Below are 20,805 nucleotides of genomic sequence, written 5' to 3'. Positions count from 1 at the left end.
TCAAAACCTGTTTTCAATTTTCTCCATCTCACTTTTTGAATTTTCTTTTTTTTTGTTTCAAAATTTTCCCTAATTTTTTAGTTTTTATAAAAACGACCCCATTTCAATTTGGTCAAATGTGTCACACCAGTTTTTTGAGGTAGGTCGGGTCGGATTGTTCTAATTGAGTATTTATTTATTAGATATATTAAAAAAGAGTAAAATATTAATCATGATATTTGAATTAGTGAAGCAATTTTTTGTACCTAAAAAATTATATGCGATACAATTTATAACATTATGTGATTATTATGAGATTTACCCTTCTAGAGCAGATTTGATTGTACCTTTCAGCGAAATTAATCAAGTTGGACGGTTTTTCTAGTTTTTAGAAATTGAGGGTATAAATCATATTTTTTTGTTTTTTAGGAAAAATACTTTCAAACAATCAAATATTTTTTGCAAAAACTATAACCAAACATATCTAACCAAACACAACTCTATATTCAACTCCAACTTCAAAAATTCCAAATAAATATGAAAATATTTGATTTCTATAGCCAAACGCCTACTACTTCTTGACTGATTAGGTTACTCCATTTAACACCTTTTGATACCATCAAAGGATGTGGCGCAGTGGATGGAGTTGCTCCTCCCTTAACCAGAGGTCTCGCGTTCGAGCCGTGGTATGGAAAAATTCTTGGTAGGGAGGGCTTCCCCAAAATAGGCCCTGCGCAGTGTGAATTCAAATATAGTCGGTCTCTAATGCGGATAGCGGACATCGGGCGGAAAAATAAAATACTGAAAATAAAAATTTAGAAAATTGCTGTACACAGTTTTAAACATCCAATACACCAGACTTTTTTATTAGTTGGACTCTATTGTATTATGGTTGACTAAGTTGCTTTCAAAGTCGTCTACGACAGCAACACGTCTCCTCCATAATTCAATCCAGTAGACCCAATAGACGGACCAACCTTACAAGTTTCCAATTTTCAATTAAAGTTTCACACTGTTAACTGTTAAGTCGACCAGCATTTTGACTTCGTCTAATTTCTTATGATCATTGCATATTCTCGTGATATTAAGGCATGGAGAGCAAAATAGGGGAACATTCAAGATTATAATGTAGTGCTCAACTTTGTGTAAATTAAATTTAGAAATAGTAAGTTGTACTTCTGAATATTTTTTGGCCAGCAAGGCGATCCAAAATTTATAGTTTATAAATTTTTACGGCGAATATTACAATAATAGATGAGTTTACAGTTAAATATTTATATATATTTAGTAAATTTCTAAATATATTTCTGTAAACCCATATGCAGGCTTCTAGATCCGCCCTTGCTAGCCATATACAAAGCCATCTTTATTTTTTCTCCCCCTTTTGTTTTCCATCTTTGCAAGAATATTTATAATTGGTTTCCCGATTCCAATATTTTAGTATAAATAAGTAAAAGAGAATAAATATTGTTCCCTTTAAATTGCAAGAATTTCCTACTTTTGAGTAGGACGAGATAAAAGGAACGTCCCACATGCACCAAAGCATATTAAACCATCACTTTGACTTCCAAAATGCAAAAACTAAGTAAATTAATTGTAGTCCCCATTATACCAAATTCAACTACCCAAAATACTCCAAATTTCATTGTTCATGTTCAATAATTGGGATTGCCACTTCTCCAGACACAGGATACTAGATTAAAGTATTTAATTACCTAAAAAGGGTACAATTATTGAAAGCATACATGCTTCGTAGATGTACAAAGTATGTTGATTGACAATTAATCAAACGAAATAACCGGCTTAAAAAATTAAATCAACTCCATAAGAATATTTAGATATAGAAAAGGAGTCTAATGGTGGGGACACAAATTGGACCATCCACATGCATTTGTTAATTGCCTTATAGATTAAGCCAATAAATCCCACACATATGAGAGACACGTCATCATCAAACTCTTCTATTACTCTAAAAATTAATAATGTAACAACCCCTCCCCTTTAGAATTTAATTGGGTTAATATTTTATGATTTACATTAATGGTATAATATTTACTGTCTCTTTAGTCTAGGAATATAACGTTTACTTTTTTTTTTAATCTTGGCTACGTTTCTTTTGAGTCAAGCTAGGGTCTATCGGAAACATTCTCTCTACCCCATAAAAGGTAAAGGTATAGTTTGCGTGCATCCTACCCTCCACAAACCTCACGTGTAGGATTACACTGAATATGTTGTTATTGTTTGTTACTTTCCTTTTAGTTTACTGTCTATAAGGAAAATAATATATTTTCTTTTATTGATTCTCTATTTCTGTATAAATAGAGATGTAGTATTTTTCAATATAAGAATCAATACAAAGAGTTATAGTTTATTTTTTCTTCAATTTTCTCTCTGGTTTCTTCCATTTCATAACAGCCACCCCCAGCCCCACTCCCACAACAAAGTACTCAAAACCAACTACTTAAATTCCTTTCTCTTGCAACTTCCATGCAATATTCTCAAGAAGCGTAACAAACAAGCCCTCTCTCGTTTCTCCAATACACTTTCATTTCCTCACTTCTCACCTACTTAACATAATATCTTTCTTCTAAGGAAGAAGAAGAAGAAATTCACACATCTATCAAGAATTCGAAGGTTTTCACCAACAGGCCTCTGAACATGCCGCGACTCGTGATTTTTCTCTTATTTTTTGTGGTGGCTATACATATAGCCAATGGATTGAATCCACGAAAACTCGATGAGGGTGAGAGCAAGTGTGGAGGTTGTCCTTGTGACAAACCTTGTAATCCACCTTCACCACCACCACCTCCACCTTCACCACCACCACCTCCACCCGATCTGCCACCACCATCACCATCACCGCCACCACCAAAGAAACCGCCAAGCGGCCCTAACTGCCCTCCTCCTCCTTGTTCCGATGGTTGCGGCGGAGGAGGAGGAGGTGGTGGGGAAAATGTTCCCTATTCTCCAAATTCACAATATATCTATATGACTGGTCCACCAGGGGATTTGTACCCCGTTGACCATGACGTTGGTGGTGCAAAAAGGAGCTTTTCTAGTGGATTTTCACTTTTGATCAGTGGATTCTTCTTGGGATTGCTTTTGTTTTGGTGAAATTGAGTACTTGATGAAAGATCAAATCAAATTCTGTGTGTAAAACAAGAAGAATAAGACGAAGAAGAAGAGGAGGAGAAACGGCAAATTTCAAAGACCAATAATTTAGTGGCTACGAATATATTCTAATTCTATTATTAGTAAGTCGGTCCTTAGCTGTAATCTTGATATTCATGTGCTTCATATAGTTCCATAACCTTCTAAATTTTCTTCCACTTGTGATTGTTGCAAAATTAAATGTCTATCCTATTTCAAGAGACAAGTTATTGATTGTTGCAAAAGTAAATGTCTATCCTATTTCAAGAGACAAGTTATCGATCGTCTGCTCATGATAGCTATTTCCTATTTTTTTTTTTTCCCTTTATTTTCCACTGTACTTTTTCTTGTGAATATCGTCATCTCCTTATGGGAAAATTGATTAAAATAAAGAGAGAAAAAAAAGGTTATGGGTTTCAGTCAGAAGATAAGGTAGTTATTGAGTCTTCAATTTCAGTGAAGAATTTAGTGTCTATTAATTTATGCATTTTTTTTTCTAGTGCACTGGTTAGAAAAGTCTTTTTCTTTTGGCTCCTTTTTGGGCACACTAATTGGTTAGGCTGTACTAAGCAAATGTTATCGCGTATGATCGTGGCAACATCAGCTCCGTATGTTATTATTTTCTTAAAATAAAAATTGTTTAATCAATTTATGTGCATCTGAACTATTTCATTAAATATCATTACATTATTACTGATGATGACGGTCTATTACTATGCCTACTACAATCAAGGCAGATGATAAATAATAACTTGCTACGTATTATCTTTTGTCTGAATTATAATTTTTCATGATTTTTCTTCACTTCATTGACGTTAAACTACGTCCTTGAGTGTTTAGTATTGATACTTGATAATTAGTTAGAATTGTTTAATTACTGAAATGATTGAAAAAACAAACGTTAATTAGCATTTGGGAGGTGGGCTTGGGGGATTGGAGAGGAAGTGGATTAACAAATTAAATAACCAAACTAATAATTAAATAACCAAACAAGATAATAATAATGATTCTATTGCAATTGGACCCACACTATCTATTGGGTTGACACGTTTAATTCGTCGATTTTGACAGGAAACTGGATTGGGGATTTTGTGTAAATTATTAATTAAATGCGACCACAAATATCTCAATTAGTAAAGCCTTTTATAGTTGTATTGATACCAATTTTAAGCTACCCTTCAAAATTGTTATCTAAATGACAAACTTTTCTCCCACAAAAATCAACGTTTGATAACTATAAGCTAATTTCATGATGTAATGCAAATACTACTAGATATATAGATTACTTAATCGCTTCATAAAGTTGGTTAAAAAAGAATGAGACCCAATTCGCGAACTTTTTGGATAAAATATTCCGCGGGGTGGCATAATGATTAAAGAAGTGAGATAACAATTAGATTAACATTGTTATGAATCTCAATAACAATAATAAAATAGGTGGTTATAAGTGCTAAAATTTTGATGTGATATATGTGCTGGCGAAAAATAAATACTTAATAAAATAGTTGAAGCTTGCACAATATAATTCCAACACTATCATTGTAGAAATAAACATTTTTGTGGTTTTTTAAAAGAAAAGAAGGTTCTAAAAGTTCTTTTACCATAAAGATTTTGATGTCAGAGTTTGTTGTGTGGGGGGCTGAGATCAACTTCGGTTTTACAAACTCTAGAATCCACTTTATACCCCATTATATTCCAAGAAAGGTTGGGTGCCCCGGGGGCGGGGGGTGGTCCCAAAAGCTACAATAAACTATTTGAAGTTTCAATTAAAGCACGACGTGTTTAGGTGGCATATATCATTCATTGAATCTCGAGACTTGGTAGAGTGAATTTGTCAAATTGTGTGCCTATAATTTTACACTTTGGTGGCTTACTAACCCATGTGCCGGTATTGGTTCAGTTTTTAATTTCATCAGGAAAATGTTTTTCTGGCCATGGAATCATTGGAAAGTTTATCTTTTTTTTTTTTTTTTTTTTTTTGGTGTTTAGTTATCTAAATTTTGATTAATATAAATTTGCATCGCATAAAGCTTATCAGAGGAAGAAGTTTTCTCTGTCAATTTATACTTATGATTTGATTCGCGATCACTTGTTTAGGATGGATGAATTTTTATCTCAACAACAAATCAAATTAACCTACATAAAAGTGAGGAATAAAAATCAAGAAAATCAACTTACTGATTTCGATGTCCTACAATTTTGCCACTTTAAAAACAAAAGAGAAGAACAAGGGTTGTCAGGTCAGAAAAGAGATAACTAAAAAATCTCCCTAAATAGGATTCGAATCTACAATCAATTGGTTAAGAGCCGACCGCTCTACCACGAGCTGTTGAGGAACAGCGGACTTGATGTTAGAAGCTGACTCTCGTTCTTGGACCAATCTATGATCGAATAAAAATGAGTTCGCAATTGGTTATTAATTAATCGACAACAGAACATGGACAACTACAAGTTCTGATTTGATGTGAAACAAATGGGTATCTGTAACATATTAACTCTCCTATGATTTGTCTATTTGTCCAACTCTAAAAGTTGTTTCACTTCTCTGAATTTTCGAAAATGGCAAAGACGGTTCTTAAGTTTGGGAAAGGCTTAAAATAATCCTGTTATTATTCTTCTTAATAGTTTGGATCCTTTAAATTCGAAAATATGAGTACTAATTCTAATTATTAAATTTAATCAAACCGTGGAAAGAAAATTTATGTGAACATAGCAATCTGGTCCCAAGATATCCAAAATAAATAAATAAAGGGAAAGATACCGAAAGGATAAAAAAGAATAGGGAAAGGGAGTAAATTCTTTCAAATCCCAGGAAACTATAAGCTTCTTTGTTTGTTTTTTTTTTTTTTTTTTTTTTTTTTAAGATGCTATGTTCTTTATCCATCTATTTTTTGGTTGGAAAATTCCACTTTTATTCCCTTTGAGTTTTTTTCAAGAAGAAAAAAGGTTTATATAATACTACTAATATTCTAACTTTAGGAGAATTTTCCAGCTTGTTGCATAAAGGCTAGCACTTTATATTATATTTTGAATGAGATACTCATTTTGTTGGTTGTCTACGACACAAACCACTTAACGTTACCATGAAGAAAGTGTGTAACTTTGGGGTGGTCATATGTTTCCACATTTCCGTGCAATTGCTTTTCCTTTTTCCTAATCATATATGTAATTTATTTACTGATTTTATTAATGACTAAATTGGCTTCATTGAAACTCATATAGTAACTAGCATTTGTCAAGGCAATTCATGTTGACGACAATCTCTTTATTCACGATACTCAAATTCAAAATTTTTAGTTAAGCGTGAGAAAATTTTGGTCACTCTATGACACTCTTGAATGGTCCATGTAATTGCTTTATAAAATGCAGAAAACACTACTCTCCCAGTCCCAATTTATACAATACACTTTCCTTTTTAGTCTGTCTCAAAAAGAATGATACATTTTTATATTTAGAAATAGTTTAACTTAAAACTTCCTCTTTTATCTTTAATGAAATAATTTACAATTCCAAAAATATTAATAATTTATTTTAAATCATAAATTTCAAATATCTTCTTTTCTCTAAAATCAATTATATCACATATTGGTACTGAGCAAGTCAAAAAGTAGGATTAGCTTACGCACTGAAATTTAGAACAAAAGCATCCTCAATTCACCTAATCTTTCACTTTATTTACCGGCCCGCGGAATATTGTACTTACTGATTTCCTCTTATCTCATATAGTTTATTTAAGGGGCAATTTACAGAATTGCCCTTCTTTTGGGGTGGTCTTTAAATTTTGCCCCTCATATTTGAAATCTTTAAATTTTGCCCTTCGGCTAAATCTCATGGGTTCCAGGTTCGAACTCCCACACAGTTAAAATTTAAAAAAAAAAAATCGCAAGGCAGAGTTTAAATTTCGCTATGCCCCCATCGGCATACACTTGTGAAGGAATTACCAAAGTTGTGCCGGACCCGGCATACTTATGCCTTATGGGCAGACTTGGCATAAGTATGCTGGGTCCGGCATAACTTTGGTAATTCCTTCACAAGTTTATACCGGGTCCGGCATAAGAGTTTGCCCATTAAAAGTATGCCCCCACCGACATAAACTTGTTAAGAAATTACCAAACTTATGTCGGACCCGGCATACTTATGCCTTATGGGCAGACTTGGCATAAGTATGCTGGGTCCGGCATAACTTTGGTAATTCCTTCACAAGTTTATGCCGGTGGGGGCATACTTTTAATGGGCAAACTTTTATAGTATGCCATATAAGGCGGAATTTTTCCTTAAGGCATAACTAAAAGTTTGTCTTATAAGGCAAAGTCTATACCTTAAGAAAAAGTTCTGCCTTATGGGCATACTTTTGGTTATGCCTTATGGGCATACTTTTGGTTATGCCTTAATTAAAAGTCTGTCTCATAAGGCATAGTTCCTTTAGGAAAAGTTTTGCCCCATAAGGCATAACTAAACTATACCTTGAGGAAAAGTTATGCCCCCTCCGGCATAACTTTAGTTTTTCCTTAAGGACTTTATGCCGGATCCGGCATACACTCCCCCAGCCCTGCCTTGCGAAATTATTTTTTTATTTTATGCCTGAGCGGGGGTTCGAACCCAGAACCTCAGGTATCCAAGCGAAGGGCAAAATTTAAAGACTACAAATATAAGGGGCAAAATTTAAAGACTACCCCAAAAGAAGGGCAATCCGTGCAAAAAAATGTTATTTAAGTGGGGAAGAATGACGATTTCTCCTAATAAAATTCTTTTTGGAGAAAACAAATTAAATTAATAATTGTACTTGCATTTTTGAGTTTTCCATGGTATACCTTTAAACTAATATCAATAACGTTTCACCTTTAAAAAGAATACTCAATACAATTCTTTTAAATTATTATTTCACTTATATATTCTTATGATGCATTTCTAAACTAAATGACCGAGACAATTAATTTCTATATGCATTCAACCAAAACCATATAACAAGTCAGGACTATCATAAATCTAGAATTTTATTTTTAATCTTTCATCAATGTTCTTACTCTTAATCCCCACCTACCCGCTTTTAAATAGACAAGACTATACTACATAGCTACTACACATCAATGTGTAATAGGTTAATTGGATAAGACAGATGAATCATCCTAGTGATAAGTGAATAAAGAAAGATGAAAAAGACAACTCAACAAACAATGAACCTTAGGCTTGGTGCTTTATGTTAATTGGTATTTGGTGCTTTTTGTTAATTGGTAGTTAAGAAACTGATAATTTGACAGTTTTGGACATATTTTGAGTTTATTCCTTTGAGATGAAGAACTTCATGGTGCCTTCTCTTTTCCCTTTTGGCCCACATGTCTCCACCATCAGGGCATCTCTCTCAATCTTAAATGAAATCAATAATACCAATAATTTTTATATTCGTAATGCAAAAAAACAAAATATTTGTCCCAGTTGTTTAAGAATAGTAGTGTTTTTCCATAGAGACAAATCCCTCCCACGAAAACATTTTCTGTGTCACTATAAACTGAACTTGATGTGAATCTTTTCAATGATAATAGTAACGACTGGTAAAGTAACCATTAGCAGCAGCACTACTATCAAACGAGTGTATTAGATGAATGACATTTTTTATATACCTGTAATTAACAGTATTTGATTCGAATTGTGGAAATAAAGAAGATTTATGACATAGACTAAATATTACTTAATTTTTTCATGCATAATATAGTCATTCCTCATTCATGTTGGAATTGTTAGGCTTTAAAGACCTTGAATTTATTTGATTTTAAAGATGAGGTGTAATGTGAATTGCGAAATAGCGGAAAATACAATGAACAAGTGAACTTTATCCATCATTGATGAAGGAAAGCAAGACTTGTTTACTTATATATAATTGGGAAAATACATTAAAACCCCCAACATATAGCCGGATTAATTATGACGCACCCAACCTTTGCGGGCGACTTATTACCCCCCCCCCCCCCGTCTTAGTTTTTCAGTATTTTAATAGCATTTTTGGCTGACGTGGCAAAAAAAAAATATGACGAGTGAAAATGGTCCAAATGTGATATTTTAATAAAAATTAATTTTTAAAAATTTATTTATATTTTATCCTCTCACCCACCCCCACCCTCCCTCTCTTTCTTATTTTTCTCTTTTTTCTTCTTTCTCCTCAACCACCGCTGCAACCGCCGCCACACCTCCGCCTCCACCGCTGCCGCCGCCGCCACCGCAGCAGCAACACCGTAGCAGCAGCAGCAGCAACAACCACCGCCGCTGCCGCCGCCGCACCGCCGCCGTCGCCTCCACCGTAGCAGCAACAAGGCAGCAGCAGCAGCAACCACCGCCGCCACCGCAGCATTTTCAAATGGCAGTGAAATGAAAAAAAAAATCAAATGAAAAAAAAATCAAAATGCTACTAAAAAAATCAAATGAAAAAAAAATCAAAATGAAAAAAAAAAGTGGCAGTGAAATCAAAATGCTACTAAAAAAATCAAATGAAAAAAGAAGTGGCAGTGAAATGAAAAAAAAAGTGGCGGTGACGTGACTGAGAGTGTGCAACACTCTCCACTGTGCGACTGGGCTTCAATTTTTTTTTTTTGCCACGTCAGCCAAAAAATGCTACTAAAATACTGAAAAATTAAGACCGGGGGGTAATAGGTCGCCTGCAAAGATTGAGTGCGTTATAATTAATCTGGCTATACGTTAGGGGGTTTTAATGTATTTTCCCTATATAAAAACATATCTTCTAGCTCATTCCTAAGATTTAAAAAAAAAAAAAAAAAAAAAATTGGGCAAGAAGAAATGATGACTTTTGTCGAAGTATTAGATAGATTAGCAAGTGATTGTAGAAAATGTGAGGAAAATTCCGTACTGCAGATGCTAGAAGGTGGATAATTAATGGATACAGAAGCTGCTATAATTTTTTTTGCGACTCTTTTTAATGAATTACGCGATATGGATCAAAATTAATCGAACCCGTAAATATCAAATATCAGATGGGTCTAGTAGGGAAAGAAAAAACACTGGCGCCACGTTTCCAATTTGTGTTGCGTGTGGAATAATCAATTCTTGAATATTCGACCACACACTTTTTTTCAACAGTCAACAAATGGATGCTTGAGCTAGCTAGCTATTTTCTTTTCGTCCACATGCAACTTCGTATATGCGAATTACACATATGCCAAGAGTACGATTTAACTTAACACTACAATTTTTTATTTTTTTTTATTTTTTAAAGAAGCTTGCACATTCAATTTATTTAAACTCATGTTATAATAAGTAACATGTCTTATATTTTATGTTGCTAACCTCAGGTTTTAAGTAAATATTACATGCAATTATCTTTTGGGTGATCATTGATATTGTAAGAATTATTTTGCACGACAAGTACCTATTGTATAACTCCAAAATATATATGTAAAAGTTACATGACTTTTAGGGCCTGATTTGACAATTGTATGGTGATTTTCAAGATAAAGGAAGCAACCAAGGAACTACGAAAAATTAAACAAGATCCAAGAAAATAATTTTAAATCTCGAGCAATAACCTTGAAGTCTCAATTTGACTTATTATTATTATTAGTAATGTTGAATGCAGGACATCAGTTTTTTTTTTTTTTTTTAAATGGAGTACATCATGATTTAGCAAGAAGTGTCATTTTTGAGAAGTTTCCAAATTGAGTTGTTGTGTCCCCTCCCTACTTCCTAGCTTGTTGATTTCTTCCCTTTACAAAATGCCCGGGGGGATTTAGGTTAGGCCGAAGGGTGTCACGGGACACTGCTTCGCCAGAAAATTTTAATAAATACGTATACATAATTGGAAGGCAGAAGCAATATAACGAGGATAAGTAGAATAAGTGGCAGTCCCTGACACAAATAGTGACAGAGCGCAGTTTGTTAGGCGCCTCATTTTCTGGTTAGATGTCGTGAGTTCGAGACTAACCAGCTTCATTCTTTTTTAAAAAGAAAATTCTCACCCTCGTGTGTACAGATACAGGAGCATCTTCTTGTCCAAGATCGGTAAATGCTTAAGGATGCTGCATCCCTACTTAGCTGTGTGCTATATTTTTTTCTTCTATCTTTTTTCTCATCAACAAAAATTGATTAAGACAATTTGCGGAATCAAATGAACAAAGAGTTTCTAGTGATCATTTGGCTCCTTATATAGAAAAATGACGCGTCCAATATTATTTCTAGTGAGGTTATTTTAAATACATTTCAAAAAACGAAAATTCATCGGGGAGAGTTATAGGAGTATAGAGTTGTGTTTCATTTATATTATGCTACTTTTTAAATATGACGTTATTTGTTTTCATTTTAAAATGTGACACCGCTTACGAAAAATTCTGTGTACGCCATGGGTTGGCCGGTTGGCAATATTGTTCAGTTTAGAATAAAGGGGGCCACAAAGTACAATTATCTTGATATAATAATAATAATAATAATAATAATAATAATAATAATAATAATAATAATAATAGAATTAACATTGTGCCATGTTTAATCGGTCCGGCAAACTTTATGAATAATTAAACAGCACATGCATTGTCTATTATTTTGTGAACAATTTAAAAAATACAGCCCTTCTTAAATTTGTCATTCAATAGTGTACCAGATTTAGACATCTAAGTAAAGCCTGTGAGCAATTGAATAAACGTAATTATTCTGTTCTTCCTATTGTACGCCAAATTTATTACTCCTCCCGTCCCGCTTTATACGATATAGTCCGAATTTTGAGAGTCAATTTTTTTTATTTTGACTATTCATTCGGACATGCAATATTTAAAGTTTTTAAAAAATAATTTATATATTTAGAAATTACATAAAAAAAAATATTATAAGTCGCAAGAATTAATGATTTACAATATTTAAGGGACATACAAATAAATCGCGATAAATTTTTTCTTATTTGACTCTTGAAATTCGGATTATGTCATATACAAATTAAGAGGGGAGAGTAATATAAATTTTCAAAATATAAATAATAACCTCAACTCATTGTATTTGTGAAAACCTCCACAATATTTTAGATGCCTTTTCAAACGAAAGGCGGAGTTGAGACGACAAATATTCTTTCTACTAGACGGCCTAGTGCGCACGGGTCCAACACTTTAGATTATAGTGCATCTATGTGTATGTAATTGTCTTTGAATAGTGATTATATATATATATAGACTATATATTATGTTCAAAACACGATTAATATAACATTATAGTTTGTGCTCCGTATCTAAAATTTTATTATATTAATGTTTGCTACGAATACAAAATCGGCAAATTTATTAATATTTTTTAAAAGAGAAGACTTGTTTAAAAGGAAACTATTTTCCTCTCTCTGAGATAAAACAATAGCAATATTTAAGCATCAGTTGATACTTTCAATTTTAATTCGATTAATTTAAAGGTGTAAAATATTTATTATTTTTTATCAAATTTTGATTTGGATAATTCTAATTCAAATTATTAAATTAATTTTACATGTTTAAAACGAAACAAAGTAGAAATTAATTTTCTATTTAAACGACGAAATACTATTTTTTTAATTTTTGGTAAATATTCTTGGTTTAACTTATTTTACTTGTCATGATGTCTTTTGCATGGTTTTTTAATAAAACGTCGATTAGAATTATAATTTGAATAATTTACCTTATTCATTATTTGATCTCTATTTGATATATTTTTTTTCGACATTAATCTCTTTTTACATTATTCTATCTTATTTTAAAATATAAATATTTTAAGTATATTTATTTTAGTGAACATAACAAATAAATGACATGGCGGAATAGCAAATACAACAGTTTAATATCTAGATTAGATCTCAGACTAATATTAAAAAAAAACTGTATGGTTTGACTATTTAACTTTTTGAAGAAAAACAGTTTCATTTGCTCCCACTAATGGATTGATACGCACGTGGCAATGAATCCATCATTATTGACTTAATGAGATACTTTGGAAATTAGTGTTTACTACGAATAAAAAGTCTGTTTTTTTCTTTTACATTATTTTTTTTTAATATGAGGTTTAGTTTTTTTTTTTTTTATATTGCTTGATTTTGTTAATATGGGACCCATTTTTTATATTGCTTGGTGTTGTTTAGTATGGGGCACACCCTTTTGGACATTATTAGTTTGCACTATTTTTATGCATATAATATATATATATATATATATATATATATATATATATATATATATATATATAACATTGTAGTTTGTGCTCCGTATCTAAAACTTTATTTTATTAGTGTTTGTTACGAATACAAAGTCTGCACGTTTTTTTTTTACATTATTTATTTTTTTAAATTGGGATTCACTTTTTTTTTATATTGCTTGATTTTGTTAATATGAGTTCACTTTTTTTTCCTGTGAGTTTGGAGATGGTGGTTTCACTTTTTTTACTTTTTTTTTTAAGTATTGGTTGGTTTGTGTTTAATATGGGGACCACACTTTTTTTTTAATATTGGTTAGTTTGTGTTTAATATGTGGGCCCACAATTAACATTGCAGTTTGTGCTCCTTATCTAAAACTTTATTATATTAGTGTTTGTTACGAATACAAAGTCTGCACTTTTTTTTTGACATTGTTTGTTTTTTTAATATGGGATTCACTTTTTTTTTTATATTGCTTGATTTTGTTAATATGGGGCCCACTTTTTTTTCCCGTGAGTTTGGAGATAGCGGGTTCCACTTTTTTTACTTCTTTTTTTTCTTTTTAAATATTCAAAACACGATTAATATAGCATTGTAGTTTGTGCTCTGTATCTAAAACTTTATTATATTAGTGTTTGCTACGAATACAAAGTCTGCACGTTTTTTTTTTTTTTGACATTGTTTGTTTTTGTAATATGGGATTGACTTTTTTTTTATATTGCTTGATTTTGGTAATATGGGGTCCACTTTTTTTTTTTCTCAGTGAGTTTGAAGATGGTGGGTTCCACTTTTTTTACCTCCTTTTTTTTTTTTTTTAATATTGGTTGGTTTGTGTTTAATATAGGGACCACACTTTCTTATTTTCTTAATTTTTAATATTAGTTGGTTTGTGTTTAATATGTGGGCCCATAATTTTTTTTGGGCCCACAAACGGACGATGAAAAAGTGCCCTACTATGTTCAAAACACGATTAATTCCGTATCTAAAACTTTATTATATTAGTGTTTGCTACGAATACAAAGTCTGCACGTTTTTTTTTTACATTGTTTGTTTTTTTAATATGGGATTCACTTTTTTTTTATATTGCTTGATTTTGTTAATATGGGGTCCACTTTTTTTTTCCTGTGAGTTTAGAGATAGTGGGTTCCACTTTTTTTACTTTTTTTTTTAAAATATTCAAAACACGATTAATATAACATTATAGTTTGTGCTCCGTATCTAAAACTTTATTATATTAGTGTTTGCTACGAATACAAAGTCTGCACGTTTTTTTTAATATGGGATTTTTTTAATATTGCTTGATTTTGTTAATATGGGGTCCACTTTTTTTTCCCGTGAGTTTGGAGATGGTGGGTTCCAATTTTTTTACTTTTTTTTTAATATTGTAGTTTATGCTCCGTATCTAAAACTTTATTATATTAGTGTTTGCTACGAATACAAAGTCTGCACGTTTTTTTTTACATTGTTTGTTTTTTTAATATGGGATTCACTTTTTTTTTTATATTGCTTGATTTTATTAATATGGGGTCCACTTTTTTTTTCCCCGTGAGTTTAGAGATAGTGGGTTCCACTTTTTTTACTTCTTTTTTTTAATGTTCAAAACACGATTAATATAACATTGTAGTTTGTGCTCCGTATCGAAAACTTTATTATATTAGTGTTTGCTACGAATACAAAGTCCACGCTTTTTTTTTTTTTGACATTGTTTTTTTTAATATGGGATTTACTTTTTTTTTATATTGCTTGATTTTGTTAATATGGGGTCCACTTTTGTTTTTCCCCGTGAGTTTAAAGATAGTGGGTTCCACTTTTTTTACTTCTTTTTTTTAATGTTCAAAACACGATTAATATAACATTGTAGTTTATGCTCCGTATCTAAAACTTTATTATATTAGTGTTTGCTACGAATACAAAGTCTACACGTTTTTTTTGACATTGTTGTTTTTTTAAAATGGGATTCACTTTTTTTTTTATATTGCTTGATTTTGTTAATATGGGGTCCACTTTTTTTTTCCCGTGAGTTTAGAGATAGTGGGTTCCACTTTTTTTACTCTTTTATTTTAATGTTCAAAACACGATTAATATAACATTGTAGTTTGTGCTCCGTACTAAAACTTTATTATATTAGTGTTTGCTACGAATACAAAGTCTACACTTTTTTTTTTTTTTTTGACATTGTTTTTTTTTAATATGGGATTTACTTTTTTTTTTATATTGCTTTATTTTGTTAATATGGGGTTCAGTTTTTTTTCCCGTGAGTTTGGAGATGGTGGATTCCACCTTTTTACTTCTTTTTTTAATATTGGTTGGTTTGTGTTTAATATGTGGGCCCACAATTAATATTGTAGTTTGTACTCCGTATCTAAAACTTTATTATATTAGTGTCTGCTACGAATACAAAGTCTGCACGTTTTTAATATGTGGGCCCACTTTTTTTACTTTTTTTTTAATGTTCAAAACACGATTGATATAACATTGTAGTTTGTGCTCCGTATGTAAAACTTTATTATGTTAGTGTTTGCTACGAATATAAAGTCTGCACATTTTTTTTTGACATTATTTGTTTTTTTAATATGGGATTCACTTTTTTTTATATTGCTTGATTTTGTTAATATGGGGTCCACTGACGATTAATATAACATTGTTGTTTGTGCTCCGCATCTAAAACTTTATTATATTAGTGTTTGCTACGAATACAAAGTCTGCACGTTTGTTTTTACATTGTTTGTTTTTTTTAATATGGGATGCACTTTTTTTTATATTGCTTGTTTTTATTAATATGGGGTCCATTTTTTTTTCTCCGTGAGTTTGGAGATGATGGGTTCCACTTTTTAATTTTTTTTTTAATATTAGTTGGTTTGTGTTTAATATGGGGATCGCACTTTTTTTTTTAATATTTGTTGATTTGTGTTTAATATGTGGGCCCATAATTTTTTTTTGGGCCTACAAACGGACGAACGAAAAAGTGTACCAACTGGTGATTATATACAGTAGTAATGTATTAGAAAGCATGATTTCAACATGTACGCTTATAGTCAACGTAATATAGTCTTTGATAAATTTTGCAGATGAGCTTTCACATTTAAAATGTCATTGAATATAGGTGCGCCCACATAACTTTTTAAATTGATACGCACTAACGTACGATAATGTCATATTTACTTTAATTTCCTTCATATATATCCCATTTGAATCTGGTGAAGGATAAAAAATTTCCTCCGTATATTTCCATTTGAATTTGGTGAAGGGTAAATCCTATTGAAAAAAAAAAGGGCGAACGAGGTGATCACCAAAAGAAATTACTGAATAACGTAGAAAGATAAATATTACGATTATGAATGGTCCGATATTGAATAAACGAGAATCTCCAGTATATCTACATCCAAGTTTATATCAAATTGGGTAAATTTAATATAGTTAAGTGACTTAATGAGGTTATAATTCATATTAGTTAATCATGATTAAATACTAAAAGTAATTAAATGTCATATATTCCTTTTCTTTCTTCTTAATTGTCCCTTATACAAAGAATAAGTTTTTCTTTTTGCTTATTCATTTTAGCAAATCAAGAGAGATTTATTAGTTTTTTTTCTAATCTTAAGGGTAATCATTAAGTATACATGTTGAAATCATCCTTTCCAATATATAGAAAAGAGTAATCATTAAGTAACTACATAAAATATTAGTGAAAATCAAAAAGTTCAACTAACATGTTAGAAAATATATAAAATATATATTAGGCTGTGCATATTTTTATCGTGACATTTTGTTTTGACAAATATATATATTTATATATAGTTTCAATTTTCATAATATTGGGTACGTGCTGGCACGGGCCATTGCGCCCTACTAGCTAATAGAGAATGATCCTTTCAGAAAATTTAAATTCAAATTTAATATTTACTCATACATTTCGCAACTTTACATGTAAAAATTAGACTATCATTCATTATTTGAATAATTACATAACTTTATACCGTAATCTAACGTCTTCTTACAAGATTTCAGATTGCTTTAAACGATCTTTAAATTGTGGTCCAAAAAATTATAAATTGCAAGAAAAATAAAAAGTGAATTATATATTATAAATAATTATCTCTAAAGAAATAACCAATGAAAATATCAGCAGCTTGACAGGAACTAAATTGGGCTGGACTGAACTAACGTGTTCTGAGGGTTCTAGAGGAGTCATATTCAGAGTACCACGCTATGAAGTTTCCACTACAAAGTGATGAAAACATCCCATCACCTAAGCTTACCATTAAACTTTTTATCTTATTATAACAACACGCACTCACCAAAAAGACACCTTCTTAACAAATTCTTATTTTAAAATTACTTGAGCCACCTAATAACATTAAATAAATAACAAAAAATATTTGCAAGGTCGACAATATTCTCCTATCTAAAACATCAAAGCGGCCAAAAAGCCTCTTGCTTTTGTTCCATACTTTTGCATCTCTTTTGCCTCTTTCCTAAACCTTAAGAAAACCCATCAATACTCAAAAGTCTATTAGCTCCCCTTTATTGATTCCCCTAATAGCCCTTTTTCTTCATTTCCCTTTCTTCTTTTTCCTTTCATTTCTTTCTACAATCTTGAAGAGAAATCTACTTTGTCTATGTTTCTCTAAAAGGACCCCATTAACTCAACTCTACTTCATTTCCTTAATACCATTTTTCTTCATTTCCCCTTCCTTTTTTACCTTTCATTTCTTTCTACAATCTTGATTTAAAAATATATAATATATATATAAACCTATTTTGTCTATTATTCTCTAAAAAGGTCCCCACTAACTCAACCTCTACTTCATTTCCTTAATATTCATTTTTTATTTTCCCTTCTTTTTGCCTTTCTATGTTTCTCTAAAAGAACCACATTAACTCAAACGTCTACTTCATTACCTTCATACCCTTTCTTTCATTTCCCCCTTTTTTTTTTCCTTTCTATGTTTCTCTAAAAAGGCCCCATTAACTCAAACCTCTACTTCATTTCCTTTCTACCTTTTTTGTAATTTCCCTTCTTTTTTGCCTTTCTATGTTTCTCTAAAAAGACCCCCATTAACTCAAACCTCTCTACTTTATTTCCTTCTTTTTAATTTCCTTTCTATGTTTCTCGAAAAAGACCCCCATTAACTCAAACCTCTCTACTTTATTTCTTTAATACCCTTTCTTTCATTTCCCCTTCTTTTTTCCTTTCCATATTTCCCTAAAAGGACCTTATCAAATCAAACCTATACTTCATTTCCTTAATACTCTTTCACTCATTTCCCTTCTTTTTTCCTTCCATTTCTTTCCACAACACAAAACATGCCTTCTAGACACACACAACTCCTCTCAATTACTCTACTACTATATGTTCTTCCATTACTAATATTACTTAACTTTCCACCAAGAATCACAGCCCAAGAATGTCCTTACCCTTGTTATCCACCACCAACCAGCCCCACAGGAAACAACCCTCCTCCAGCAACTACAACCCCACCATCACCACAAGGGGGTGGGGGGTATGTCCCAAACCCTCCATCAACCATCAATCCAACACCACCAGCTGGTTATAATAATAATGATCCTTATATTTACTCTCCACCAGATTCTGTGAATGGTGAAGCACCACCACCACCAGAACCAATAGTCCCATGGTTTCCATTTTATTATAGAAAGCCACCTCATGCGGATGTTGATCAATCTTCATCATCATCACCCTCTCTTCAAGAATCAAGAACCATGAAGATGATGATGATTACTACTACTATTTTTCCTTTGATTTTGCTTTTTCATTAAGTTAGGTATCTATGTGAGTTTTGATGTAATTAGTAGAGAACGTGTTAATAAGATTGTTTGAGAATTGTTGTAACATTTTATGTCTATTGAATGATCATCAGTTCCATTTTTCTATGTTTATTGATATTATGTGGACAGAAGAGTCCTCTGTTTTATTGTTTTGCAAAATTAGTTTTCAAACAATCAAAGGGTGTGGTGGAGTTGCAACTTGCAAGGGTTCCTTCTCGTGATTAGAAATTTAGGCTTGGACATCAGAAATGAAGTTCTCTCTGGTAGAGAACACGTAATTCTCAAAGTGAGATTTCTCGGTGCGAATTTAAAGTATCAATCGAGCCTTAAAACAAATGCTATCAAAAACCACGTGTGAGATGAAAAAACATGTATTTTCAAAAGTCCTGGCTTTACATTTGGTAATTGGATTCTTCTATATGGTCATTTATTTATTTCTTCAAGAATCAAGAACCATGAAGATGATGATGATGACCACTATTGCCTCTGATATTTTCATTTATGTCTTTTGATCACTAGTTTTATCTATGAAATGGATTTTGATGTAACTTAGAACATGTTAAATTAGATTGTTTAAAAATTGTACAGAGGAGTTTCTCTGTTTTTGATCACCACTTGATCTTTCACTAAGTTCTATAAGCGAATTTTGTTGTACTTCGTAGAGTCATGTTGATTAGATTGTGTTAAAGTTGTTGTACGATTTTAATGTCTAATTCATGTTCAATTTTTTCTCGGTGTATTCATTTTAAATGGACAGAGGAGTTCTTGTCAGTTTTTATTTTATTTTGCAGAAGACAATGAAAATTATATTTGGTGATAAACACGGGATGAAAGAGATATGTGGATGGATGGATGTTGGTGTTTTCAAACCACATTAAAGGTTGTCATAGGGTGATAATTATCTCTTTATCTTGAATAAGACTTTTTGAGTTTGAGCTTTGAGAATAAAATCACTTTTTATAAAGAAATGTTTTATCTCTAACTTCTCAAATTAATCGATTCCCAAAACCACGAGAAACAAACTTATGTTTTCAAGAGTCTTGGCGTTTACCTTTGGTAATTAGATTCCGCATGATGATTTTGCATTTTTAGAAAGGAAGATTCTGGACACGTACACATACAATTGGCATTTGGACCCTTCTCGGCTTCAACTAATAAGGTCGATATAGACTTATCATTTTCTTAGACTATTATTATCCCAGTATAGATTGTTCATTAATACGACATATTCAAATTTGCGTCGCATTTAGTCTATTAAAAAGAAGAAAGCTTCCCATAAAAAAATTTAATTTTATTAAAGCTCGAATTTAAAATTTTTAAGCGAAGACTTCTCATCGATTTCACCGAATTCTTAATAGTAGGTAAATATAAGTTTCTACAAGATCACAGACACCACCTAATTTTGATCTGTCTTTTGAACAAGTAGCTTCGCCTTTCCCATCATCTTTTTATCACGACAACCAACTTTCCCAAAAATTCATGCCAGTTGCATCATTTCCCCTTTAAATTCTCTGGTGACGCCACTTTTTTGCTGTTTTCTTTTCCTCTTTTTCCTTTGGTTTATTTGTGTTTTGTTTAGTTACAACAAATAAGACTAAGTAACCTTCTCAAATATATTAAACTAGGTAATTTAGCCGCGCTTCACGCGGTGATGATTGAGCTTGATGGGTATAAATTATTCATGTAATTTTATACATAAAAAAATAAATTTTAAAATAAAACATGAATAATTATATCTTATTATCTCC

General features: G+C 31.6%; 2 protein-coding genes across 2 annotated transcripts; both read left to right on the top strand.

Moving 5' to 3' along the window:
- The first annotated feature begins 2,637 nt into the window (after nucleotides 1-2,637).
- LOC132639828 (uncharacterized) lies at nucleotides 2,638-3,093 on the top strand. Its single transcript, XM_060356229.1, has one exon. The coding sequence runs from the start codon at nucleotides 2,638-2,640 to the stop codon at nucleotides 3,091-3,093; it is 456 nt and encodes a 151-aa protein (XP_060212212.1).
- Nucleotides 3,094-18,305: 15,212 nt separating this feature from the next.
- Nucleotides 18,306-19,162, top strand: LOC132641598 (uncharacterized). Its single transcript, XM_060358639.1, has one exon. The coding sequence runs from the start codon at nucleotides 18,575-18,577 to the stop codon at nucleotides 19,046-19,048; it is 474 nt and encodes a 157-aa protein (XP_060214622.1). The 5' UTR covers nucleotides 18,306-18,574; the 3' UTR covers nucleotides 19,049-19,162.
- The last annotated feature ends 1,643 nt before the right edge of the window (nucleotides 19,163-20,805 follow it).

The sequence above is a fragment of the Lycium barbarum genome, chromosome 5, assembly GCF_019175385.1.
Source record: "Lycium barbarum isolate Lr01 chromosome 5, ASM1917538v2, whole genome shotgun sequence".
NCBI lineage: Eukaryota > Viridiplantae > Streptophyta > Magnoliopsida > Solanales > Solanaceae > Lycium > Lycium barbarum.
Note: the sequence above shows the minus strand (reverse complement) of the source record. Positions and strands in the feature narration are given on the sequence as shown.